The 27,382-nt window shown below is 35.6% G+C and overlaps 1 protein-coding gene across 4 annotated transcripts in view; it reads left to right on the plus strand.

Annotated features, from left to right (window-relative positions):
* PTPN4 (protein tyrosine phosphatase non-receptor type 4) overlaps positions 1 to 27,382 on the plus strand; it is a 107,769-nt gene that overhangs the window by 34,383 nt on the left and 46,004 nt on the right. For 2 of the 4 annotated variants that reach the window (XM_057430352.1, XR_008975049.1), the window contains 9 exons: positions 5,281 to 5,435; positions 12,020 to 12,127; positions 16,079 to 16,121; positions 16,219 to 16,297; positions 20,419 to 20,463; positions 20,705 to 20,757; positions 23,057 to 23,177; positions 24,381 to 24,468; positions 25,929 to 26,017. In XM_057430352.1, the coding sequence (XP_057286335.1) occupies positions 5,298 to 5,435; positions 12,020 to 12,127; positions 16,079 to 16,121; positions 16,219 to 16,297; positions 20,419 to 20,463; positions 20,705 to 20,757; positions 23,057 to 23,177; positions 24,381 to 24,468; positions 25,929 to 26,017 (764 nt within the window). In that variant the 5' untranslated portion in view covers positions 5,281 to 5,297. Of the gene's footprint in view, positions 1 to 5,280; positions 5,436 to 12,019; positions 12,128 to 16,078; positions 16,122 to 16,218; positions 16,298 to 20,418; positions 20,464 to 20,704; positions 20,758 to 23,056; positions 23,178 to 24,380; positions 24,469 to 25,928; positions 26,018 to 27,382 lie in introns of those variants that run through there. The other 2 variants (XM_057430350.1, XM_057430351.1) reach the window with 2 other exon arrangements.

Genomic DNA, 27,382 nt, shown 5'->3' on the forward strand with positions numbered 1-27,382 from the left:
CCAGAGCTGCCAGCCCCATGCATGTACCTGAGCTAATGAGAGCACAGTCTGCTTGCCCACCAGTGAAGAGAAGCTGCTGAGGTGTTGGAAACTTCATCTTCCAAACTTCCAAGTGTCTCCTTGTATCCTTGCTCTATTTTGACAACTTCTTGGGAATATAGTAGCACTGAAGGAGTTGCTTGTAGTTATGTTGTGCAGTCACTGTAACTGTCCCAGTTCATCAATGGGACAAATGTAATGTCCCTGTTTTCCGCTGAAAGTGTTAGGAAGAGTTTAATAAGTGGCCATGAGAGCTTTCCAGAGTATATTATTTTCCTTCAGCAGAATGAATTTGATTAATTTATATATTACAGATAATAAGTAAACTTATGAAAGAATATGCAGGTTTTGATAGAGGCCAAAATCATTAATGATGCTGTTGCCTGTCTTGAAGTCTAGCTTGATCCTTTGAACCCAGTGACAACAAAGTGGAATGACCCAAAGTTCACAGTATCAGCTTTCAACAATTATGGATACTTTCCATTGTTTGGTCAGCAGAAAGCAGGAAGTAATGAATGAAGTATGAATCGTTGGAATGATATTAGGACTGTAGTGCATGGGTTGATTAACTTAAATGAAAATGAATTTCTGCTCTGATTTTATTTGTAAGGAATGTTCTGAAGCTGTGTGCTACATTGGAATTGCTGAAAGCTTTCAAAACAAATTTTTGAAAGACAAAGAATTTGAACATTCATTTGTTGGACTAATGTCCATTTCCCTCAAAATAGTGCACAATCAGCTAATGTTTAGCATTTTCAAACTGGTCTTGGCTAAAAAAGTTAGTTTCACTAATGTGTTTTCAGTAAATGTATACGAAGATGGGCTGTAGATATAACTCAGTGTTTCTTTTGAATGCAGTGTGTTGTACTACTCTGTTTAAACCTTAAAAATTGTCTTTGTGCTCTCAATTATTTTTTTTCTCCTAATTAGATTAGATAATTTAGTAAACATGGGGCCTGCAGTCTATTTAATGTATTCAAGCTACATCATGTTATAAGGATGTGGGCTTTCTAAGAGTCTGGCCTGCTTTAGGAAAATTCATTCCTCTTGTAGGAAATTCGTGTACTGTGTTGGACCCAAATCAGGAGTTGGGCTGCACTGGAAATCCATGCTTTCCGGGTTGTGAAAATAGCAGCTTCTAAACAAATGGAGATCTGGCAGTGCATTAGCTTCTTAGCTGCTTTAGATCAGCTTTGAAAAATGAAATTTCTCATGTCCTTGCACAGACATGTGCATACTGTACTGTGCTGAGGTGGTTGTACAGTTGTACGTGATGCAAACTCTTTGAAAGAACTCTTTACTTCAAGTCAGTGAATTGATTGCTCTCTTGGATAAATTAATTTTCAGGTAATTACCTTCTTAACCACCTGCTTATTTATTAAGCTGCTTAAATGGTTAGTTTATTGTAAGCCCAAGCAAATTGTTGTTTTATGGTATAAATTTACATAAAAGAATAGAAAATGCCGAAAATTCACTCATGAAGCTTCTGTATGCTCTTTAATGCCCTAGCCAAGCCAGTATTGCAGGAATGTTCTGCCCTTCGATAGGGAACACTCCCTAGAATTGCTTCATCGCTTGAAACCTGAGCTTAGGTTAGGTTTAGGCCCTTCACAAAGTTGAGAGGTAAGTGGTGTTCGTTGTGCGAGTTCTGTCCTTCTCCAGTTGCTGCAGCATCAGGTACTTTGGATTGTTAATTCCAGTGATTTTAGCCTACATGGCCATGGTACTGTCCATTAAATGGGTGTGCACACGGAGTAATACCTTGCTTTTTAAAGCAGTTGTCAATTTTTTGGGGCTTGCATCCCAGCTTTTGTCTTTATTTCTTTTGGGACTGCTTATTTTATTTTGGAGCTCAGGGCAGTCCTTTATTACTTCCATACTAACTTTAGCTTATAATGTATTTTTGTTGCAGAATTCTGCAACCAGGGTGGCTGAATTTTTATCAGTTTTGTCATTTTATGACATTTTATGTCAGTATTTGCTGGGAAATCAGATACTTATGATCTGTAACCTCATAAGCAATAGCTACCCATCTCACTGTTTTGCTATGTTTTGTATGTTTTGAAAACATACAACAAGAATGGCAATACTTGGTCAGAAGAAACAATACTGTCTGTGTTCATGGGGCATGTATTTCTGGGAGAAAGGAGTAGTAAAGATGATACGGATACCATTCAGGACCAATTATGTTGTAAAACAGGTGTCACAATATGACCAGTAATTGCAGAGTCTGTCTGTTATTAACAGCTACATCCTTTTTGTTACGTACGTATGGTGATAGAGGTTTAAATATGGGTTGTATACACATGGTTGGCCACAAAGCAGTTACATGTAATCTGGCAGATCTTAGAGGAGGAGTAGTTTGAGAGGCGTTTTAATGTAATCCCTACATACTCCCATAGTTACTTTTCTGACATAGGGGGAAAGAGTAACTTTGTGGTTTGTGGAAAGTAGCCTGTCTTCTCTCACCTTACTCTCTGTTACTATCATGGCTGTTGCATTTACATTTTGTAGAAGTATTTCAGGATTTCAGTTATTATACTTAGTTGTAAAACTGCTGCAAAAGCCTCATAGTTTCATGAAAGAAACTTTTCTACTTTGAGGTGGTAGTTCAGGCTACTACATACTCATATGAGTATGTGAGGAAAAAATCTTTATGTGTGTTCTATTTGTTTCTTCCTTCCTTAAAGAGAGTGAGAAGGCATTGCTCTTCAGGTCTGTGAGCTAGATGAACTGTTGCTCTGACCCACTATAGCTGGTCCTGTTTCCTTAGCAAACTCATAATACAGTGCCTTCTTCCTTGAATTTGACAGTGTAATTTATGTACACAAAGACCTGAATTACAGTCTGCAACTTTTCAATGTTTTTGGTTAGAGTGAAGATCATCTGTGTTATAACAGGAACCTTGCTGGGTGTGCAGGTTGTGTCTATGAAGGACATGGAGAATGGCTGTTTGGTATTAAAAGATTTTGAGCATCACTGAGGGCTGATTTCCTTCTTGCTAGCTCTTATGAATTTGTTGCTCAGTTTCAAACTGAGAAACGTTCTGTCTAGCTTCAGGCAGTAATGAGGAAGGAAGAAATACTGTTGGTCTTTATCAGCAAGTCAGACAAAAATAGGAAGAGAACGGAAAGCAAAGGTAGTAAGATTTGCCTTTTTTTCCCCTTAAAGCATGGTGGCTTTTAACAAGAGGTTTTTTTCTGCTGCAAAATTGTGGATTATTGGACCACTCTAAAGTGTTGGCTGTAGTCGTTAATTGTGTAGCATCATTGCTGATCTTTATGCCATTATGGCTAATAAAGCAATTGACACGTTTATGTCTGTGTGACAAAATATTTTGTGAAAAGTTATGTTGTTGCCTTGCGTCACTGGTATAGAGGTTCAGTTCCTATTCTTCTGTTAAAGGTTTTCTTCTGCCTTCTGAAGACGTGTAGAAGGCATAGCTGAAGCAGCCTCTTCATGAGGAGCTGTCAGACATGTACTTTCTTGTTAGGCTTTACTTTGGAGTTTTAATATTTGCAACACAATTTGTCATTATTATTAAGTGAAAGTTGTGAGTTTAGTGTACAGCTGGTGGGTTTATCTGGTGTCTTTATCCTTTCTCAGTTTGTCGTGTTAGTTTAGCAAAACAAAAATAAACTTGCTGTTATTCTATGTGAATACAGCATTGAATTTCTGAAGCCAGAGTGACTAAATAGCCAAAAAAAAAAAAAAAGCTGTCTGATAAGAAAAGCAGTACTTTCAATCTGAAAATGCTGGTTAAGTCAAAACTGAAACGTTTTGCAAGGGTGGATTATTGTAAAAAAGATTAATTTTTTTTAAATGTCTGAGATGTGTGGTCATGCTGAAAGAGCTGAAGATATGCTCTAGGAAAGCAAAATACCTCAGGGATTTTTTGGGCAGTTGCTTAGGAAGTTGGCTGCGGGCAGTGGGAAGAAGGTTACACCGCAGAGTCCCAGGCCTTCCTGATACTGGCAGCTTGGATCTTGGTCTTCCACTTTCCCACAAAGGCCTACATATCTAAGCCATCAGCTATTTAGGAAGGGATTGATCTTTTACTTGTTATCCCTATTCACTTGTGTGCATTGGATCACAGGTGCCTTGTATGATCCAGGCAAATGCTCTAATCGCTGCTGGGATGTTTGCTGCCCCCTGCTAAATTTGCTCAGTTTTGAGAATACCTGCTTTATTTTTCTACTTCTTAAAGTATTTAAATTTTCTATCTCAGTATGTTCTCTACCTAAGTGATGAAACTCTTGTTTGCTTACACCCTTGTCAGAGGATGTAGAAATAGTTTGCTGAATGTGTAATTAAGTGAATTACAAGCCCTGATCCTGTGAGGTATTTAAGAAACTAACAAGTATCGTTGGATAGGGCCAGTAGCATCAGGTGTTCACGTAAGTACTTTGCTGGACGGGGGTTGCATGGTAATCATTAGAATCTGAGTTTTGTAAAGCAAATGTCACATTTCAATTCTTAACATTCTGTTTATCAGCACTTAGAGGAGGATGTAGACTTGTATTGGTCACGGCTCCTTATTTGGAGAGTAAGAATCACTTGTGCTCGCAAACTAGATATGTAAATCCAATCAAAGTTATGTAGATGGAACGTTCAGTACTTTGACAAATCTTTATATATGCATTTTACAATTTAAAAAGGGGGGAAAAAAGCAATGCTGATGTTTTTGTTACTGCTGTGTATTCTCATGTCTAATGATTACCCAGTGAATGCACAGGCTTTGCAGAATAATGCATCTACATGTTGGTGTATTTGCTGTTTTATTCATACTTTTTCCCTATAAAGTGTTTCGGTGGAAGCATTAGGTGGGGAGGGGGGGGGGTGTCTGTTTTGTACTGAAGTGAATTATTTAATTGATGCCTTGTAGCCATGATACCCGTCAGTTACAGTGCTTTTTGAAGTACAAAAATAAAAAAACAACCCACCCCTAAAAACCCCAGACCCATAAAAAAACCAAAACTCCAAGACCACAAAACAACCTTAAAATAAGGAGGAGGTTGACAGCAGAAAATAAAGGACTAAATATTTTGGAATAAGGTTGTGGCAAAATTTGTAAGACACTGTTTTGTTATTGGATACCCTGAATTTAGTACTCATTTTTCCTTTGTCTGTAATAGAGTTTTTCACAATGGACCTGCTGTGTGTTGATGTTTCCTTGTAGTATGACATTCTTGCATTTGCATTTTTTGATCTTCTTTAATTCTCTATTTGTTTTGCCTAAAGACCCTGTGTGGACAGTAATGACCGCACGTTTCCGATTGCCTGCTGGCAGAACCTACAATGTACGAGCATCTGAGCTGGCAAGAGACAGGCAGCATACGGAGGTGGTCTGCAACATTCTTCTCCTGGATAACACTGTACAAGCTTTCAGAGTTAATGTAAGTAATTTGCTTACTGCAGATTGGTATCGCTGAGCTTGTTGACCTTTGCTGGATTTGTATGGCTAGAGTTTGACTTTTAAAATACTGTTAAGTAAAGAATAGGAGGGGAAGTTGTGTTCAGACAGTCATGCTTGCACACATATATACTAAATCACTGTGAACTTAGTCATTCTGACATTCTCTATAATACTAACACAGTTTCATTTCAAAATTTATTATACAAAGAGTTATTTATTTCTAGCAATTCTCTTCATGGACTGAAATCATAGAGTGGAAATGGAGGGCAGTTGTGCCACTGAGTTGAACGAGAAGCAAGCTTTTGTTTTGCTCCATTCCAGTTTTTGCATTTTGAGCATGAGTAAGGTGTAGTGGTAACTCTTCTCATGACTGTATAGCTAATTATGTTCAATCGTGTATGTGGTTATATTTGGTTATGACTGTCATCTTAAAGTATCTCTTTGCTTTTTGCTTTTCTCAGATTATATTCTTGTTCTATGATTTCCCTCATTTAAACTTACCATCTTCTAACTCAGTGTTGAGGATGGCAGAAAAAAGAACAGGAAGCTGGTTGGTGAATGCTGAGGACTGTTACTGGGAAGACTGAATAACTTACACATAAGAGCCTGGAATTTAGAACAGGTTATTAATAAGATTTTCTAATCTATAATCCTTGATAAGGATTTAAAATTAAAAAGTTCATAGTTTTGTGCAACCATTTCTTTTAAATTCTTGAGGAAAAATCCCTAGGAACAGCAGCCAAAGACCTCAGAAGGTAACATTAAAGCATTTAAAGTGGTGTTTGTGTGAGAAGAACCAGGACTCAGCACGAAAGAAGCTGTGGGGTGTCCTGGTTCAGGAGAACTCATCTTTTACTTTATAAGATACAGCATTGACGACTTACATGGAGAAAGGTTGAATGATGTGATGATGGAAATTACAGGTGGTGTGATTTTAGGTTTTTGAAGAGAAAATTGAACTTAATGGAGTGAAGCAGTAGTTAGGTATCCAATAAGGCCATGGAACTGTGTGAGAGAGTTGTGTTCGTATGGCTACAGCTTGACTTCCAAAATAGTGTTAAGTACAGAACAGGAGGGGAAGTTGTGTTGAGGCAGGCATGCTTGCACACGTACATACTAGAAGAAAAAGAAGGGAAGAAAAAGAGAAGAGGCTCAAGGAAGACCTTATAGCAGCCTTACAGTAGGTAAAGGGTGGCCTACAAGAGAGCTAGAGAGGGTCTTTTTACAAGGGCATGTAGTGACAGGACAAGGCGGAATGGCTTAAAGATGACAGATGGGAGACTTAGATGAGATATTAGGGAAAAATTCTTCATTATGAGGGTGGTGAGATGCTGGAACAGGTTGCCCAAAGAAGCTGTGGCTGCTTATCTGTGGCAGTGTTCAAGGCCAGGTTGGACGGGGCTTTAAGCAACTTGGTTTAGTGAAAGGTGTCTCTGCCTATAGCAGGGGGGCTGGAACTATATGGTCTTTAAGGTCCCATCCAACGCAAACCATTCTGTGGTTCTGTGAAAATGCAACAAGAGGAAGAGAGCTAAATCTCAGTTTTCAAGGCATATCTACTTTCTGGATGGCTAAAAGTAGACCGTTTGTTAACGTGAAGCCTCATTTTCTTTCTGGGATAATTTCTCCTAAATCCCTTTTATCTTTTTCTCTGCAATAGTCTACTTCTCTTAACCTTCTCATCCTTGCTAACAGTTTCCCAGTCCGTACAGCCCGCCAAAAAGTAGTATGTGGAGAATATAGTTGGAGACAAAGCATTACAAGTGCATGAGAAATTGTAAATGCTGGGTACTTTGCTTTCAGGTGCATGAGTTTTCCATTAAAGTATCTATCTTGCGGGGGTTTATTTGTTTGTAAGAGTTGGCTAAAATAAAAAATAATTGTTGTACAATAGGTATGGGAGGTTATGCTTCTTTTTGATCTAGCTGTTCAAAAGCTGTATGTTAGAAAATGCTAGCCCCTGTGTAGAGTAGAACCACCAGTTATAAATCCTCAAATGTCTGTTCTCTGTCTCCCAAGAAAAAATTATATAATATGTTCTCACCACCTCCCTAGTGTACTAAATATTTTAGTTACATGGATCACGCTTTACTGCTTATAAAGATGAGCCTGCAAGTTTGGCAATTAAAACTGAGTTTAGGGAATAAAAAGTTCCTTGGTGCTCAAGATTTTGATCTTGTGTCTTAGCCTTAATCTGTTTTTTTACAGAAATAGGGAATAATAAAGTATTCAGTTATAGCAGATGTATGCTAACCTACATGGTATATAGGTTTTCAGGTTTTATAGCTGTGTTTTACTTTATTGTGGTTGACACAGTACTTGGCAATAAATATTTATGGATTTGTTTTCAAAATACGAAGAACAAAGATAACACCAAATAAATTAGCAAGGTTTTTTCTCCTGGTGATTGCTATATAGGTATTCCGTATGCTAATGATTGTAAAGCTTAATCATCCAGAGTATGCAGTGCCATATTAATAAAAATGTACTCAAATGCTCTTTCTTCTCCAGCTGCAAAGTACTGATCACAGACAACGTCTCTTGATAATTTGTGACATGTTCTAAGTTCGCATTTCAACCAGCCCTTTCCATTGATCTGCAAAATAGGCATTCTCTTTGTGCTAAGACTTACATAGCATAGGGAATAACAAATCAAATCAAATAATCCCTGTGGACTGCAGGCAGGAAGAGGTTATTTTGGCTGCAGGCAGAAGAATCAGTTGGAACTACCTGTGCATATGTTTGAAGAGTAGAAATCCTCTCTGTAAAATGCTCTGCTTAGCAAATGAAGCATACTCTTACTTCAGCCCTGAAAAGCATATTCTGTAGAACGTGGAGCTGGAATCAGTGAGACTGATTTGAGTTAATAATGTGATCAGGATGATTTGCATTACCATAAACCTGCTTCTTCAAGATCATATTGCTTTAATTGGTTTTAATTAATTGTTTCAATACCTCAAATTGTATCTTTTCTGTGCAGGCTGACTTAACTGTATTCCCCCAAAGCCAGTACATGATATGGAGATCACTAAATCTGTAAAAAACCCTCTACACCAACCCTCCTTTAATTTTAGAAGAGAAAAAATTCAATAATTCAATCTCCGTTATTACTTAGTTGCGTTTTGTTTTTTTTTTTTTGAGGTGTTTTGGGGTTGGGTGTTTTTTTTTTGTTTTTTTTTTTTTGAGGAAAACAAATAAAAGCCTGCTTGTACACTTTTATTTAAAGTAGGATAACTTTCTGGAAAGCTAATGTAAGCTGTAGAATGAAAGGAGACAGTAGTGCAGCGCTGGCTTTTTGGGGATGTACTTGCTTGAGCTGCAACACAAATACTGTGTTGAGCTGTGAGAGGTTCCAGTGTTTCCACTAGCGAAGAAGCAAGCCTCCCACAGACCTGTGAGCAACAGAGCTGTTTGACCTCCTTCAGAAAAGCTTGAGACCTGTCATCCCTGTCATCAGAAGTCCAGATTTGTTTGGACTCACGCAGCAGCAGTAGCTCCCAATGTTTGCTGTGGATGCGGCCAGTTCTGTAGGCCAGCAACAAAACTGAAATATTGTAAGATAAATAGGGAAGATGGTGGTAGTTGGTAAGCAGGCATTAAAGCTATATAACTAGAGATGTTTTCCTAAATTTTCAAACATGGGTAAGCAGCTAACAATCATTTTGCAATTAGAAATGAATGTGTATATATCCAGTGTACCAGATGTTAGCCAGTAGATGATAGATACTTCAAAAAGTGCAGTTGATATATTGATGTCTAGTGCTGATGTCAAATTTGTTTTGAAAGACCAAAATTTGTTAGACATTTTGCCTCCAGCAATGACTAATAAGAAGTACACATAGCATTCTAACATTCCAACTGTGGTGGTTTAAATTTAAGCCCAGCCAGTAACTCAGAACCGTGCAGCCACTCTCTCACTCTCTGCCTTCATCCCCATGCCATGCTCCTGGAGGGATGGGGAGGAGAATCAAAAGAATGTAAGTCCCATGGGTTGAGATAAGAGCAATCCAGTAAATAAGGTATAATACAAAAAAAAGTTGATGTTTTGTATCTAACTACTGCAATTTAATGTTAGATAGTTCCTGTTTTTCATCTATTTACCTGTTATTCCCTGTTTTAAGAGGAAATATTAATGTTTAACTTATCTGTAGGAATAATGCAAGTTTCTTTTTATGTTTATCCACATTTATGGGTTTTACTTTTATGTATATATAAATATATAAAGGCAAAAATAGAAACTTGTTATCATACTTTCTATAATTTATAGCAGCTATTTAATAGTTATGATAGTATTACAAGTATTCTGGACCTTTCATGACAAGTAGGATTGTGACCTTCTGCTCTGGCAAGCTGTAACATCATTATATAAATATCAGAGATGGGTTAAACTGAGGTCTGGTTTTACGAGATGCTTATCTTTATTTTGCACTGAGAGTAAAACACTGTGATCAAAACAAATGCTTCATGTTGAAACTAGTCTTCTCTTACCTAATTTGCTGCTCTGTTACAGGAGAAATACCTTCTTTGCAGTCGTGAAATGACGTTCTGAATTACTAAATTCAAACCGGTCAACAAGTTCCAAATTGTTCGTTAGGAAGCATCTATTCAGATACTTAAGCAACAGTATAAATTCTCAGGTTTAGATTGGAAAAAAGCTACAGAATTGATATCTGCATGTTATTTGAAGAAGTAACATGTCAGCTGTAGTAAATGTAAGCCTAAGCTTGCGTTCCACATATCTCCCATTTTCTGACAGTTACCATCAGAAGTTCATTGAGTTCTGATTTATATCTAAATGAGGAAAATGCCAAGAAGCAATTAGTGTTGCTGTGTTATTTTAAAATTAGTTTTATTTGCTGGGAAATTTGTACTAATTACGGGTTTATTTCAAAATATATCAGAAATCTGTCATTTAGTAAAAATGAAAGTGAGTATTTTTGGATTGTATATTAAAATTGCCTTATGCATTTATACTGTTGTGTATTTACTATGTTAACATCTGTTTGGGTTTTTTTACCTTGTTTTTAGTTACTAGAAAATAAATCTTTCAGTAGTGAACTTTTTAACTATGGTGCTCCTGCAGGCTGCTCATTTCATTAATCATCGAGAAATTTTCTCTCTATGTTTTTTTTATAGTAAATATAGCACTTCTTAGATCACTTTTAACTTAGCCAAATTTATAGAGGCCCTGAAATATATGCCTTATGTAATTTCCACTTAAAACGTGCAGAGCTCTGCTTATTATTGTCCTGCTGGAATAATTTCAAGCATAATTTCTTATATCTATTTTCTATTCCATTGTGAAATGAATTATCAAGCTTCTTGGAGTTTTTAGCCTTTTTAGCTTTCATAGTTTACTCAACCTCAGTGTAATTTCAGCTAAACAGGAAGATGAGTTTTGTTAGGATGCTCTTAGATGTTAACAAACAACTAAAGTGATTTCTAGATTTTTCTCATATATGGATACCAATGAAATTCTTGCAACCTTCCTTTGACCTTTTAGTTACATACTTCTGTTTTAACAGCTATGAAAGTAAACTTGTATAATCTCTTTGAGAAGTGAAGTTCTGCTCTGTTTGGGAGCAGAACAGCAGGTTTTTTTTTTGTTTAAAAACCTTAAAAATGTCTTAATACCCCTAGCCAAGTTTAATTCCAACTGGGCCTTAGCTTTCCTAACCTGGTCCCTAGCTTCCCGGACAACATCCCTGTACTCTTCCCATGCTACCTGTCCTTGCTTCCACTTATTATAAGCCTCTTTTTTCATTTGAATTTTCCTCAGGAGCTCCTTATCCATCCAAGGAGGTCTCCTGGCCCTCCTGCTGCACTTCCTTCTAGTTGGGATGCAACACTCCTGAGCTTGTAGCAGGGGATCCTTGAATATCAACCAACAGTCTTGGGTCCCCCTGCCCTCTAGGGCTATATCCCATGGAACCTTCTGAAGCAGGTTCCTGAAGAGGCCAAAGTCTGCTCTTTTGAAGTCCAGGGCAGTGAGCTTGCTGCACGCTCTTCTCACTGTCCTGAGGATCTCAAATTTGACTATCTCTCAGTTAGATATTTGGCTGCTTCACCTGTCTATACCATTTAACTTTGGAAACATTTTGTTCATTTAGATTCAGGAATAGATTTTTAGGTGAAATAGGTAAGACTAACTTGTACAAACCTGTACTTTCAAATTCAGTGACCCAAAAAAGCCTGCGAAGTTCTTTGTCACATTCTAGCCTTTTTATTTTCTGAGGCTTTTTTTTTTTTTTCTTCAGTACTCTTTTTAAATATCAGAAGATTTGGCTACTGAATGGCTTTCAGGAATAATCATGTAGCTAGCTGAGAAGTGAGAAATTCTTACTGTCAGAAAATGGCAAAGAGGAAAAATAATAATTCCTTACATATGCTTCAGAAAGTGAGATGAAGCTCATTTAAAAATATCCTGGGGTATGCTTTGTGATATTTAATATATAGGCTGCTAGAGCACATCTGAAAGAATGTTTATGTGTTCTGCTTGCCTGAAGTCTTTGTGTCCAATTATATATTTGTTAATTAAAATATACGTGTATTTTTTCTCTGCAGAAACATGATCAGGGACAAGTTCTGTTGGATGTAGTCTTCAAGCATCTTGATTTGACAGAGAGAGATTACTTTGGTTTACAGTTGGCTGATGAATCTACTGATAACCCTGTAAGTTGACTGTTTTATAAATACATTTTTATAAATCATAATTGCATTCTGTGCTCTGTGTCATTGTAAAGAGAATTAAATAGAGTCCATGGGTTTAAAGCCATGGGTGCCATCTTTTCCAACTGTGTTATTTGAGTTGGTCAGTATCACCTTGTAGCTGTGATAAAACTAAATGTGAATAGTTACAAATTTGCACGTTTGGAGTAAAATGTTGAGATCTGTGCTTATGAAATGTTGCATTAAAAGGATATTGCTTGTTTTATTGTACCTGTTTACTAAACTGCATAATCATTCTCTGTTGGCATAAGAAATAGTAACTTTTTTTTTTTAAATTATATGGGGAGTTTATATTGATCTGTATGGTGTTTTTGTTTCTAGCCCAGATACCGTGTAGCTCTTTCAGTAGTGTTGCATATAGTCCACTGTGACAAAGCCTGTCATCTCATCAATTTAACAGAAAAAGGGACTCCTTTGAAACTGAGTATTTATGATAATTGATGTGCTTCAATTGAAAGGAAATTTCGTAGGACTGAAACTTTGTAAATCACCAGTAGAAATTAACAGATCTAGCTGTAATGTTCATTGCAATAGTTATAGCTGTAGGGCTGAGATCATGATTGCTTGAAGAATACTTCCCAAGCAGGAAGTAGGAAGTTCTTTTGTAGATGTCAAATGATCAATACTTGTTATAAAGTGCAATTTAACTAAGTATTATTCTTTGTAATACAGTTCCTTATCAATTCCTATTATGTGTGTTTGTCAGTGATGGGTTCTAAATTTATCTCCCAACTTGTATGTCAGAAGTCATTTTTGTTCACAAATGGTGCAGAATGTGATCTGTAGAGATAAGTGACACTGTGTTAATCATTCAGTAACTAAGGTGAATTTCAGAAAATAGTTCAACTTTCTTTAGTAAGAGCAGATTTCATCTACTGTTGTTTTACCATCAAGAGAGACTGTTCTAAATAGAAGGAATAGTGTTGTTTTTTTTTTTTATCTTACTAAAAGGTTGGGATTTTTCTTTTACCTATTTTTAATGCCTTTTTTTAATGTAGCATAGGAATCAAGAAATCATAATACTGCCATGATTTTTCTGCCAAAATAGTGAACTACTTGCCCATTTCTTTCTTCTCTAGAGCAAATTATTCATAATTATATTATCTTTCTACATTCTGGTAACATTATTAAAATGAGCAGAGACATATAGCATAGTGGTAGATACTTTACAAAGTTTCCTGCTGTAATTTTGTGGCTAGATCTGTTAAGACATTGGCAGACAGGCCTCATTTCATCTTTGTATTCTAAACTTTGTTTCCAGGCTGAAAAGACATAGGCATGCTCTAGAAAAGGCTGAATTATTTTTCAGCTTTGCTTAAGAAGTATGTAACATGACTGCTACTGCTGAACCCAGGACAGAGTATCACTCTATTTCACTCAACATTGAGAAGTTTGTAGTGTTTTTATCTGAGTTTTCAAAGCTTAGATGTCTAAGCTCTGATTTTTTTTTTAGTTTATCTATCTGGAAGCAGCTGAACACAACACTGTAATAGAAGGCTCTGGGAAATAGTTAGTCCAAAAGAAGAATGACTTCAGAGCTCTTGATATAAGAACATGCTTTAAAGGTTTAGTATTCTTTAACTAATAAATATTTTGGCATTTTAGCACATATCTAGTTGACGTGAAAACAATGTGTCGGAGAAATAGAAATATTATGAATATTAGTATGAATATTAGTCATGAAGTATTTATGGGTTTGACTAATTCCTTTTTTTTTTCATTAATATCTGTTTACACTCAGTTCATTTGGACAAAGAAACCAGATTAGATTGACAAATATTCTAGTTAATTCTGAAATAACACAGCAGAATATTGCCAAGATGCAGCCAATATGTCAGCCGATAAAGGTGATGGGGGAAAGAGGATTCTGCTAATTGAGTGTGAAACCTCTGTCATTGTGCCTAAACATGGATGTCATAAACTGCACAAGCTTTTTTTTTTTTTTTTTTTTTTTTTGTATAATATTAATATCACAGTAAAAGTCAGTGCAACAAAGCTGTGTACAGGAGGAGTAGAATATTTGGCTAGGGTCTTGGCCGCTGGGTGCCTGGAGCAATGCCAAGAAGGAGGTACTGGTATATAGTTGGAATAGGGGTGCAGTGGGATTGAGTGAGTAGGAGCCAATAACACCAAGCTGTGTGGTGTGGTCAACATTCTGGATGGAAATGACGCCATCCAGAGGGACTTTGACAGGCATATGATTCTATCTTTACAACCAGAAAGAAATGTAAATACAAGCTTTTCTGCTAGGCATTTCAGTTTCAGGTTTTACGGATTAACTGTAATCTCCAACAGTACTTCTCACAAAAAAGAAAAATATAAATCCAAGGATTATCAGTTGTATCTGTGCATTTATCAGATATATTGGGTCATGACCCCTTGCTTAAAGATACTCAAGTATCATTCACTATGGTTTGAAAGATTCTTATATAATATTCATGTGTATTGCTGGTGGGAGGGTCCTTTATTAAGCCTTTACATGCAGTCTTACAAGTTAATTGATCCTGTTTGAGATTTTCTCTTTGACATAATCACACTCTTTAAGATGTATCAAACGGCCTCTTCGGTCTCTCTTAAGACATTCTCTACAAGGATAATGCATTTAGATCTAGTCATCATTACTTGTTGTTCCTAATGTGTAGAATGTCTCATAATTAACTTCAGACCTATAGTGTCTGTCAGATAGCTCAGGTATCTCTGTGTGTTTGCTTCCTCCTCCCCCTCACATGAAAAAAAAATCAAAAAAAAGCCCTGTGATAAAGGTGAGGTAGTTACATGCCATACAGGATTAGGTCTCTGTCACTTCATAGGAACTGTGGCCGTATAACTGTTTCCAGAGGCCTGTGAGCTTGCATTGCAGGGATGAGGAATTGAACAGTATTTATAGCAGAGACGCTTCTGAGTTGTTCCAGGGGAGGTTTAGATTGGATATTAGGACAAATTTCTTCACCAAAACAGTTGTCAAGTATTGGAACAGGCTGCCCAGGGAGTGGTGGTGTCACCATCCCTGGACATAGTTAAAAGATGTGTAGGTGAGGTCCGCAGAGACATGGTTTTGTGGTGGACATGGCAGTGCTGGGTTAATGGTTGGACTTGATGATCCTAAAGGTCTTTTCCAGCCTAGCTGATTCTATGCGTTAACTGAGCTATGTTGGTATATGCAGAGTCTGCTGGGTTGATGGTGGGGAGTAGTTTAAACAACATGTAGGGCTTTCCAGAGAATCATACTTCTAGATGAAATTTGCAGCATTGATTTTTCTGAGGATTTGTCTGTACTTCCCTACAGCAGTGTTCTCCCATAAAGATGGTCAAGATTGGGTACTGTTTCGTAAAATTGCTGTGTAGTCCTTTCATCCAGTAGGCTGAATGCTGAGCCTCTGGTTTCCAAGATCCCAATTAGCAACTTAGCTAATTCACTTCCTATATATTTCAGACGTGCAAAATGCAGAGTCAAAAGTACTGGAACTAGTTTAAGCAAATTAACTTGAGTTGGGTAAGTTAGCCTGCCTCTAGTTCTTCCCTGCTACAGTTTGTTCACCTTAGATAATAATTTTAAAGAGTAGTGAAGATTGTTAATGACACCATGATTGTGTTCTAACCTCTCACAGGCTCATGTGATAATTGGAGAACCAAGTCATAGTTGAATTAGACCTACAAGAGACAGATTCCTGGACAACAGAGGTTAATATCAGGGAAGGAAGAACAATAGCAGCTGTTGATGATAATGTTGGTGTCTTTCAAGGATCAGTAATAAGACTTTGTATGTCAGTAAGACGTTTTGGTAAAACACCGAGTAAAAAGTAATAGAAAAGCATTAGTTTATTGATATTTAAGGCTATAATGTGTACTTCTTTTGTTTCTCTAAAGTTGATGTTGTAATTTGTCTCTTTCCAGAGGTGGCTGGATCCAAACAAACCTATCAGGAAACAATTAAAAAGTGAGTACATGTATGTATTTGGTCAATTCATATACCATTGTTATGCTGGTTTTCCAGGGTACCCTGATTAATTAGAAATAACTTTGCTTGATTGCAGGAGGATCTCCTCACAGTTTGAACTTCAGAGTTAAGTTTTTTGTAAGTGACCCAAACAAGCTCCAAGAAGAATATACAAGGTAGGTCTAGTTAATTTAACAGTAAAACATTTTCCTAGAAGGTTTATATTTAAGGGGAAAATTATCAGTAATTTTTTAAGGTATAACATAGAAATTTTGTTTTAAATCATTTTTGTGTCATATTTGCAAGCTTCTAATTTTTGCCTAATAATTACAGATATGAACTATGCAGTTGCATCAAATCAATATAACAAAAAGCTTCTGTGAATAAATTTACAAATTTATATGCAAAGTGAAGTAACCACGTGAAGAAAATACTACTAAGTAGAAACAGAAAAGGGAAAATAGAGAAGAGAGGAAAAACTTAATCCCACTATTCACCAATGAGTACAAATTTAATTTTATCCTTCCTTGTGTTCTCCTCTGTGACTAAAAAAAATCCTGAGCTTTCTGCTTTTCTTTCTTGCCTCCCCCTCCCCAGTTTTCTGCTTTACACTAATAAAATTAATCTCTGTTTGCATGTAGTTCTAGCTTGAAGCATGTAAGCTTATTTTGATACCACTGTGTTGAAGTATGTTGACGAAGATTCTCATTGTGAATCAAGATAGGAAGCTTGTGAGTTGCAATTAGTCCCTGAAGAGCTGCCTCAAATTTTCTGAATTCTTAATTAGTTCTCGTCTTCTACATAAGTGGCGTGATTTGGCAGATTGGAATTTTTGGATGTCAGCCATTCTGAAAACAGGTCACCACTGTTCAAAAAACAGTATTTAAATTATTAAGGATAGCTTTAGAAATGTAAGTACCAAAACTGTGAAAATTTGAGTCCACGTTTGTTTATAATTTCTTTCAATTTGTCATATTTTGGACAAAATTTTACACACATACATGCAGACAGAATTTACTAAAATGAATCACAGAGATCCTAGATCAGGCTTTGTTTTGTTGAAATACTTGCTTTAGAAAAAATAGGCAATTTAGAACATCAAAATAATGTATCAGAATAGTAGTGTTACTTGAATTGATGGGCGGTATGTAGTATTTCTAAGGAGATGGAGGAAACAGTAAAAGTTGACCAATATGAAGTAAACACTAGAGAAGAGAGAGAACTGTTTATTTTAAATGGTATTTTGCAAATGCAAAGTTATAAATAAAGCATCCTTTTAGATGAGAAATAATCTATGGTTGCTGTATCTAGGTCAGCTCTGCTTTTTTTGCTAATACGCATAATTGCCCATGAGAAAACTTGTTTGTATTTGGAATTGTTATAAAGAGAGAGGAGTTATCTATGGGTTTTTTTTTTGAGTGAAGTTAGAATGCCATATCACAAATAGGTATATTAGTGTAATAGATATTTCCCCCTTAAGAAAAGAAAAGAAACAAAGCACAAACTTCAGGGAATTCCAGCTTAAGCTGAAACCTTTCAGAGATGCTAATTTTTTATAAATTTCATGAAAACAAAGGAATGAATTGACATATGAGACAGTATAAATAGATGTGAGGGAAAGGTTCATTGCAAGCTCTTGTCTCACTAGATCTCTGTGAATTCATGTGAGGGAGGGAGATTATAAAGGCCCCAGCTCAGGAAAGGTCAGCAGGAGCTCACCGTGTGTTGGAGTTTAGCTTGAGGAACGTTTCTTGGAAGGAAATGAAGCTTCATTAGTTCCGCTCATGGCAGAAGAACTTGATTATTAACATTGACTCCAGCTAGCAATAATTGTCGTACCCTTTTCTAGATATATCTGTATAAGGAAGATAAAAACACTGTAATGCAGTGCCACCTTCATTGTTTTAGCTGAGTTTGTTGTGCAGGCTGTTTCAGAGCTACATTGCTAAATTGCTATTCTATAGATTTCTTTCACATATTACTCAATAGTATGTGAGGCTTCCATGTTCAAACTGGGGCAATTAGCTAACGAGCTGAAAACAGAAAATGGACTCTGCTTGGTGCTCCTTAATCATGAGGTCCTTTAAATACCATGGAATAGTTCTAATAAAGCATACACCAAAAAAAAGGAAAGTAAAATGGAGGTGCAGCTACACATACAGAATGCTTTCTGACCTAATTTTGCAGCCATAAATGTTAACAGGAAAAATAGGAAAAATTTTACTTGTTCAGTGTTTTTGTGAAGAGATGCTGAAGCTAAGCATGTGAGGCATATCCTTTTAATATATAGAATCATAGAAGGTTAGGGTTGGAACAGACCTTAAGAACATCTAGTTCCTATCCCCCTGCCATGGGTAGGGATGCCTGACACTAGACCATGTTGCCCAAGGCTCTGTCCCACCTGGCCTTAAACACTGCCAGGGATGGAGCATTTACCACTTCTTTGGTCAACCTGTTCCAGTGCCTCACCACCCTCCCAGTAAAGAACCTCCTTATATATCCAACCTGAACTTCCCCTGACGCGTCATTTATTGCTTTTTAAACAGTTAAAGAAATTTTCCTTTATCTGTCTCTCTTTTGGTTTCAATATGCATTTTTAGGTGGAAAATAAGAAAATATTTTGAGGTCTCTAAAGCCTGGCTGATCTCTCATTTTAACTTCTTGAAGTTAAGCTTCAACTAAGCTTCTTGCCATTCTGATTAGTTAAAGAACCTCTAGATGGTTTTGTATGAGTTGAGCACATGGGCTAACATCTTTGCTTGTCAGTCTGCAAGCGTCTTCCCTCATTTTCTTGCAAACATGGAGTGTTTACCTTTCCTCTATATTTAGCTTGTAAATGATTGTATTTTTGTGTGTGTGTTTGTAAACATTTGTGGAAGTCTTTGAAGTAGGAATTAATCCACTTTCTGAAGACTATAAAGCTATGACAAGTCATGTTATGTGTAATAAAGTGATATATTTTGGTTTTAATGTCTTAGTGCAAGTCAGTATTGGGAAATATTTAATGTTTGGTTTCCATCAAACTTGAACTGTTTTTTATACGTAATTTTGATGAGTGTTTACAAGGAGTGGGTATGGCTGACCCTGATTTTGAATCAGAACTACAAGAAGGAAACCAGGTGATGACGATAATAACGATGATGAGGCAGGAGGTCCCAAACAGCACAAATTCGTAAGAAAGCAGGAATTATTAAATTTTCCATTCAGTGCAACTTTTACTTTTAAATAAAAAGGCATTGGGGCCTAAATTCTCCAGCTGCTTTTATGCTCTATTATAAGGGGGTTTGTTGAAAGTTCAAGTTTGTGCTAACATCCTGCCATCTCAGTAAGTCTTGTCTGTTACCCCACTTAAATCTTTGTCGGTGGAGGTTTATGGCCGGTGTAATTTGCCACTTGATGTGAACATTTATACTTCTTTCAAATGGTCTAAAACCTTTGAGTGAAATATGAAGGAACAAGATTGAACGAAAAAGAGATTCATTCTGAGACGTGAACAAAATATCTGGGTTTTGTTGGAGAAACAAAGGAAGTAATTTAGAGGGAAATCTTTGCGGTTTAAGGTTTGTTGGGGGTTTTTAAGTCATAGTGTTTCTGCTGCTGCTGTTTGGTGATTAATAGTTCTTGTTTTAAAGTGTTCATCAATTCCTTTTGCTGATTTGAACAAGTAGACATGGGAAGACTTTATAAATTTCTAAAACAAGCCTTTCTCACATCATAATTAAAGAAAAATTAAGAAGTTTAGGGAAGTCAGTTGGAAGTCATTTCACATAATAGAATCCAACTTGTTTAAGAATGTAGCTCCAGAATACAAAGAGTAATTACTTTAATTTAAATGGAACCAGGGTAGTATCATACAGTTAATGAGATTAAATTAATTTTATCTGCCTGGAGTACAAATCCTTTTTATCAAAGTACCCCCATACACAGATGCAGACTTCAGCTTTTGAATGTCATATTGCCATTCATCATGAAGGCACTTCTTTTTCTTTGCTTTTTATTTTTTATGTTTAAGTTCAGCCTAAATACTTGAAAATATATCAGGTAGAATGTGGCATTTGCAGCCATTTAGTGAAATATAATGTAACTTCATAGCCTGTAAATAGTTTAATTTACAAAGCTATATTATTATTTTACTAATCAAGTTTAATTTCTTTCACATAGGAGTTTAAGAAATAGCATGCAAAATGTGAAGTTTTAGTTTTGCACTAACTGAAAGCAAAATGCATTTAATTGATGAAAAATGATTAAGTAATTGTAATTTTACTTACTGTGGTTTTTGTTTATTTCTTTACATAAGGTACCAGTATTTTTTGCAAATTAAACAGGACATTCTTACTGGAAGGTAAGACATTTTTGTTGTGTTAAATGTTAAATGGAACTTGAAAAAAATTGAAAGCTAATGGTGAGGGATTTTACCTTAAAAAAAAAAAATTAAAATAAATTATTGTTTATGCAATGAGGAATATGTATAATAATTATCTATCTAGTTTATTCATAGACTGAAAGGTGAGGCTTTCTCAAATAATTGAATTCCGTACAAAATAGGTAATTTTAATTTTTTTGTTAATTTAAAAACAAAACAGATTGCCGTGTCCTTACAATACTGCTGCTCTTCTCGCTTCCTATGCTGTTCAGTGTAAGTATCATTAGTATTCATGTTAATACTAAAATACATAAAAAGTAGTATTAATTGGTTTCTAAAGACTGTAGTTTGTATGGCATTATATTGTGATGTTTGTGGACATGATGCTACTTTCTCATGATTAAGGTAATATGGTTGGTTGTTTTTTATCTCCCAGCATGTTTTGCTGAATTAGAAATGGAAAAAATATTGGTAGCACTCTGCTTGCTTTCTTTAAACCCATGCTGTTAAAAAGTCCCAAAATAGCCCTCTTGTATTTCTGTGTTTTCTGAAGGAGGAGGGGAGTTCTTGAGAATGATGCTAAAGTGCTTTTTTAGACTCATAAACATTTTTAACATACCATACAGTGAATCTCCAAATAAGTGTGAAAAGAAAATTCTGGACATACATGGCCCAGAAGTCCAATACCCGTTTGGTCAATTTTTAGCCATTCAGTGAGTAGATCTGTGTTGAAGACCAAGATTTAGTCTTCTTCCTCCCTTTTCATTTTCCTTTATAAACTTAAATTGTTCAGTGGGTAAAAAGAAAACACAACACATAACAACCAACTAAGAGACTGTTCAGCACTTAGTTCCTGTAATTTGTGGTTGTCAGAAATTCAGTTTTACAAGCAATGCTGATATATCTATCTTTATTCATGTGTTTTTCTGCTATTAAAGATACTTATATGTACATTTAGTATGATGTAGACTTTGTACGTAGCAGAGAAGTAGCATCCATGTTAATCTTTTCAGGGAAAAAACGTATAGTAATGTTAATGTAATGTTTTATGTGCAGTTTTGATAGGTGGTCACCTTTTTCCAGATCAATAAGTAGAGCAATTTCTCTTAAACAAAGCTCCCATACTCCAGCTACTGGGAAATAGATACGTACTGCAAGTGCTGTCATGGCCTTTAGTGACATGGTTTAGTGATGGACTTGGTGGTTATGGGGGAGCGATTGGACTTGATGATCTTAAAGGCCATACCAGCCTACCTGGTTATATGGTTCTATGATTCTGTAGTGGAGCAGTGAAAAGTTTATAACATTTTTAGCTTTGAACAATGCAATATATTTGGTTTTATAATATTGTAGAAGTGGTGGGTATGTGCAGTTTATTGTAGTTACTTTTATATGAGAGACTCTGCTGCTCTTAAATTTTAAAATGTGCAGACCTCTGTCTAATGATTTTCTGTGCTGCCTGTTACTAAACTGTGTTTAGCTCTCAGGATTCTCTATATAGGTAGATATATAGGTAAATATATATAGGATATATATAATATAGGATTTTATATATAGGTAAATGGAAAATGTGTATCTCAGTCCCATAATCTCTCTAGTAGATTTTAGCAAGGCAGGCACTCTGTTATGAAACCCAGCCCAATTTTCCAGTTTTAAAACTATTTAAAATAGGATCTGTTTCTATTGATGAACTATTCCTGCTTTTCCTTTACTCCCACTCTGAGTGCCTTTATTCCTCTTGTCAGTTCTTCCATGCTCCGTGAAAGTGTCCGTAGTCCTGCCTAGAACCCCACATCATGCTGTGTTGCTGTGAACTTTCCAGTTTTCACATGTTGTGTTACTTATCTGTCACTGTAGATCTGTTACATAGATTGCAGATACTTAAAGCTGAATTTCTTTCATTGTAGGTAGAAAGCCTCAAAACCTGTATTTTTAGCAAATGTTGTTTGTATGTGTTTTTCTGACAACAAATGTGATTTTTAGTTCGGCTTAAAATTTGAAGAAAGTGTAAGAAATTATGTATACGCACTTTTTAGTAGTTTCAAGTAAAGTTTTCAAGTAAAGTAGTTTCAATGTGGGTGTATGTATGTGTACTTTTTTCCATACATATTATTGAATGTGCAAAAAATAGTTTACAAATGCTTCTAAATATATCTTGGTACAAAATGAGTTGGTGGGTTTTGCAGGTCCTAATGACGATATAGCAATTGTGATGTTAACAATATATATATTATGTAATTACATGAAAGCAAACAAAGGTGAAAAAAAAAAGAAAAAATACCTTCAGATATATATTTAGTGCTAGCCATTATGACAGCATTTATGAATTTGTGTATTAAAAATTAAACACTTTATAAACTTCCTTCATAAGTAACTACTCAAAGCTCTCTTTAAATATCATGAGAATGTGAGTGTATATTCAAAGGGGAAGAAAGGAGTACAAATGTCTTCTCTATTTTTGTTTGCTGTAGATCATAAAGTATGCGTGAGCAGACTCTTGTGAATTTTGGGGGCATTGCACCGTGCCAAGTACATCAGTGATAAACAATAATCTCTCTTTTTAATATTTTAGCTGAGCTGGGAGACTACAACCATTCAGAAAACTTTCCAGGCTACCTCTCAGACTATTCTTTCATCCCTAGCCAGCCTCAAGACTTTGAAAAAGAAATAGCAAAATTACATCAGCAGCACATGTAAGGATTAACAGCAGAAGTTATTGACTGACTTTGTCAAATCCTGACTGCTGGTGCTGTTCTGTTACAAAAAGAAAATGAGTGTTTTGTCTTAAAGGTTTCTGGGTTTTTTTTCTTGCTTGGTATATTTTCTTCTTAAGAGTATGTTTAATGTGGAGTTTTCTTATAGATAGTCTGTATAATGGTACCATTAATACTCTGCACAGATAGAATATCTATGACAGAATGACAGGGAAAATAAATGAAAAAATCAACATGTTAAAGGTACTAAAACCAGTATGTGTATGACACAGGATATTGCATTAGTAGGATATAATTTCTTTGAGGTTTTGTTTGGTTTTGTTTATTTTTCCACAGTGTTTGAGAATGCCTTGTGCATAAAGGCTCAGTTTTCATGGTGCTCTCACCAGTAAGCAAGAGTTACTTTAGAAGTAACAAAGTCCTTTTCTTCAATATCTGCTCTTTCCTGCATGCAAGTTTGTGACCTTTTACTAAAGAGGAAAAGGCAGTGAAGTAATGGAAAATATATTTATTTATTTATTTATTTATTTTTTAGTGTGTAACATTGTGGTACTTTTTCAGTGATAGTTGCTTGGTATTTCAGAACTTAAGTGCCTTTTGTTATAGTTAAGTTTAACAAAAGGTAAGCTATGTTTACAAAAACATTCACTTAACTGAGGCATAATTTTGGTTTTAGAAACTACTGAATATTATATTACCTTTAAGTCAATGGCTTAGCAAATTCTGTTTAGTGGGATAAAGAAATTTAAAGTGACTTGCTGGTAAATTGAACTTTAAGGGTGAATTTTGGGTAGGAACTGTTGATACCAATACAAAATACAGGACCGCAAAAGCGATTTCCAGATTCTAGAGCTCCACAGGTATTTAAATGGTACAGTGCATTAGAATCAAAACGTGTGCACAGCACAGCACAACGAGCTGTGTTGTGGACTATAGTCAACACTTTGTCTACGCAAAGTTGGGTTTTTTTTTCTGTTAAAAAGGCTTTTAACCTGAGCAGAACGTTTTTTGTTTTTTTTTTCTGTTAAAATTTTTGGGTTACAGTCTATATATATCGAGAAAGGAAATTCAAATATCAGGGTTGGGATAAAAGTCATAAAATACATGCAGATTTTGAGCTCACTCGGGTGCCTGATGTGGGGGATGTGTTATAATGTTTCTGATTTAGCTTCTGTCTTTCAGAGGATTGTCTCCTGCAGAAGCAGAGTTCAGTTATCTCAATACAGCACGTACCTTAGAACTTTATGGAGTTGAATTGCACTATGCTAGGGTAAGTTTAGATGAACTAGTATTGAAATGTAAAAATGGATTCCTCTGAGATTTATGGGAAAATAAATGCTTATTTTTAGTAAGTTTTCCTGGCTGCTGCTTACAAGAGAAAAAAAAGGAAAATAATATCTTATTAGGTAACTAACTGTGATTTACTTATTTTGGTAGCTGCTGCTTCCCTCTAGTGAAGGTATTTCTTTGCTTAAATCTGGGCTTAGTAATATACATGTTGTTATCGTTGAGCCTTTTTGACCTGAATGCCAGTTCAGTTGGCTACAGGTGAATAAGGAATATGTACTTGTTGAATGTGCTTTTGGTATTTACAGTTCTGTCAGCTTTGAAAAATATTTAATCTGGTTCCTATTAGAACCAAATTATAAATCATTGGTTTTATGTAATATGAACTGTTAATATAAAGTGAGGTGCTATAATTTCATATAATATCAGTTATATCTGGTAAAGCAAGGCGCTCAAGGTCTTGACTCAAACAAGCTTAACCTGTCAGTACAGTGCTATTTCTGCAGAGCTTCTAAATATATTTGATTTTTAGTAGCTAAGACACCTTTTTTTTTTTTTTTTTAAATATTCTTGTCCTACTCCATAAGGTTAAAGAAACAGGTAATAGAATTTGAAATTAATTATTTCAAATAGGATCTGTTTCTGTCGGTGAACTACCTGGACTTCTTTCCTGCCTTCCCTTTCCTTGATTATCCTCCCACTCCATGGGTGCCTTCATTCCTCTTGTCCATTCTTCCATGCTCCATAAAAGTGTCAGTAGGCCTGTCCAGGACCCCACATCATGCTGTGTTGCTGTGAACTTTCCAGTTTTCACATGCTGTGTTACTTATCTAGCACTGTAGATCTGTTACATGGATTGCAGTTATTTAAAGGTGATTTTTTTATTATAGTTATAATCACACTTCTGTCTATATCCTACTAATATCGTGCACATACAAAGAAATCTATAGCAGGTGTTTGATTAGAGTACAAAGATATTTCAGGAAAAATGTACTATTTAAATATGCTTATAATATTGTTTGTTTTAGAATCTCTCCTCTCTCTGTTCTGAGATTGCAATTTCATTTCAGGTAGGAATTTAAGTTGCTGGTTGCTTTTAGTGTAGCAAATCTCAAGCCAGTCTCTTAGTACTTTTGTTTGTAATGAACTGTTAGGATACTCTATATTATGTATTTATTCAAAGTTGGTGGGAGACAGAAGATCTAACTTAAGAAATTAAAATTCTGTGGTAGTGTATGAAGAACTCGGAGCAAGCATTTGGCCTTGTCCTAAATAGTAATGAATAGTTCTTTCTTGTCTTATTAAAACATATTTCCTTCCATGTTAACTGTGATCTGTTGTACTATGGTAATTACGTATTTAGAGAGAGAGATGAGTATGAATGTATATGAGGTTTCAAACATTTATATTGTTCTTCAAGTAATTTTCTCTTTTCTTTTAAAGGATCAGAGTAACAATGAAATAATGATTGGAGTGATGTCAGGTGGAATACTAATTTTTAAGAACAGAGTACGAATTAACACTTTTCAGTGGTAAGGACAGCTGTTCAAGCTAATATTTTTTGTTTAGTGTTTCTCAAGATATATTTTAACCATTGTCAGTATCACATGCTTTACAAAAAGAGTGAAACTTCATTGTAGTGTATCAAGTTGAAATGATTTAACTTTCGCTGTGTGATGGGTAATTTTATGATGGGGTTTTTGTCTTGTTCTGCATGCTGTTAAATGTTTGTGGTGCAAACTGTAATGAATTTTAATGCAGTTTTTCTTCAGAAGTTTGCAAGCATACTTTGTTTAATTTACTGTATAACCAGGGCCAGTGTTATGGTCTAGCCCATAGTCTTTAAAGAGACAACTGATCTTAAAAATGCTAGCCTGGAGAGTGATTACTCTTACCTGTTTTGTCACATATCACTTGATTGCACTGTGTGTGTAAATTTTAATATAGGTATGGTACTTGAGGATAACCGAGGTAGAGCATTCAGAACATTGTCATCTCTTCATCCCCAGATAACCATTTTCATGATAAGGATCAAAAAAGTGTGTTTATTCCAGTGTTGTAATTTATTTCTCTTGTAACTAAAATAATTTTTAAAACTGTTCTATAAACACAGGGGTTATCCTCATTAAATATATTACTCTAATTATTAGTCTTTTTAAGTTGGGAGCCTGTTCTTATTTATACACATAAGGGAAAAGATCTAAAAGAAATTCTGTTCTGCACTGTAAGTTCCGTAGTACTCAACAGAAGTTGTGTTACCTTCTCCAATGCTTTTTTTGAGTTCCCTCAGAAGTAGCCTTCCCTTGGTTTCATTTGTCTGCCTTGGAATCTACTTTGATAGCCGTACTTATTACATATGTTGTAGAGTATGCTATAACAGCATTCTCAGTGGACAAAGTCAGCCATATGAAATTATCAAAATAGACATTAGTTCATGAGGCACAAAAGCTGTTCACTCTAGAAAAATAATGAAACATTTTACGTTTTCATTTGCTACTGGCGTGTGTGGTTGGACATTGCAGCCCTGGACTTTAGAATTCTAAGGTTCTTGGCTGGACTGTAATCTTTGTATAAACAGATTAAATTGATTACCACAATTGAAACTTTTCTCTGAGTTCAAAATGATATGGGCAGTTGAAATCCTTGGGGTTTGCTTATTTTCTGTTAACACATGGTAAGATCTATTACCTATAGTTAGTGACCTGTTTTCACTTAGTAAGTTCCCTTGCAGAGATGCAAGATATTAGTCACAGTCTTGATCTTTCCTGCAACCCAAGGAATTTTTGCAACATTCTGGTTTTCTATGCTAAGCTCAGTTTCGAGTGTTGTAGGATATTATGTATTTTGTGGTTTACCATGTTGGCAGTGTGAATGGTCAACTTTCAGTAGATTTTTTG

Source organism: Pezoporus wallicus, unplaced genomic scaffold, assembly GCF_028554395.1.
Source record: "Pezoporus wallicus isolate ANWC-B61680 ecotype Strahan unplaced genomic scaffold, APGP_CSIRO_Pwel_v1 contig_5261, whole genome shotgun sequence".
In the NCBI taxonomy this organism is placed as follows: Eukaryota; Metazoa; Chordata; class Aves; order Psittaciformes; family Psittacidae; genus Pezoporus; species Pezoporus wallicus.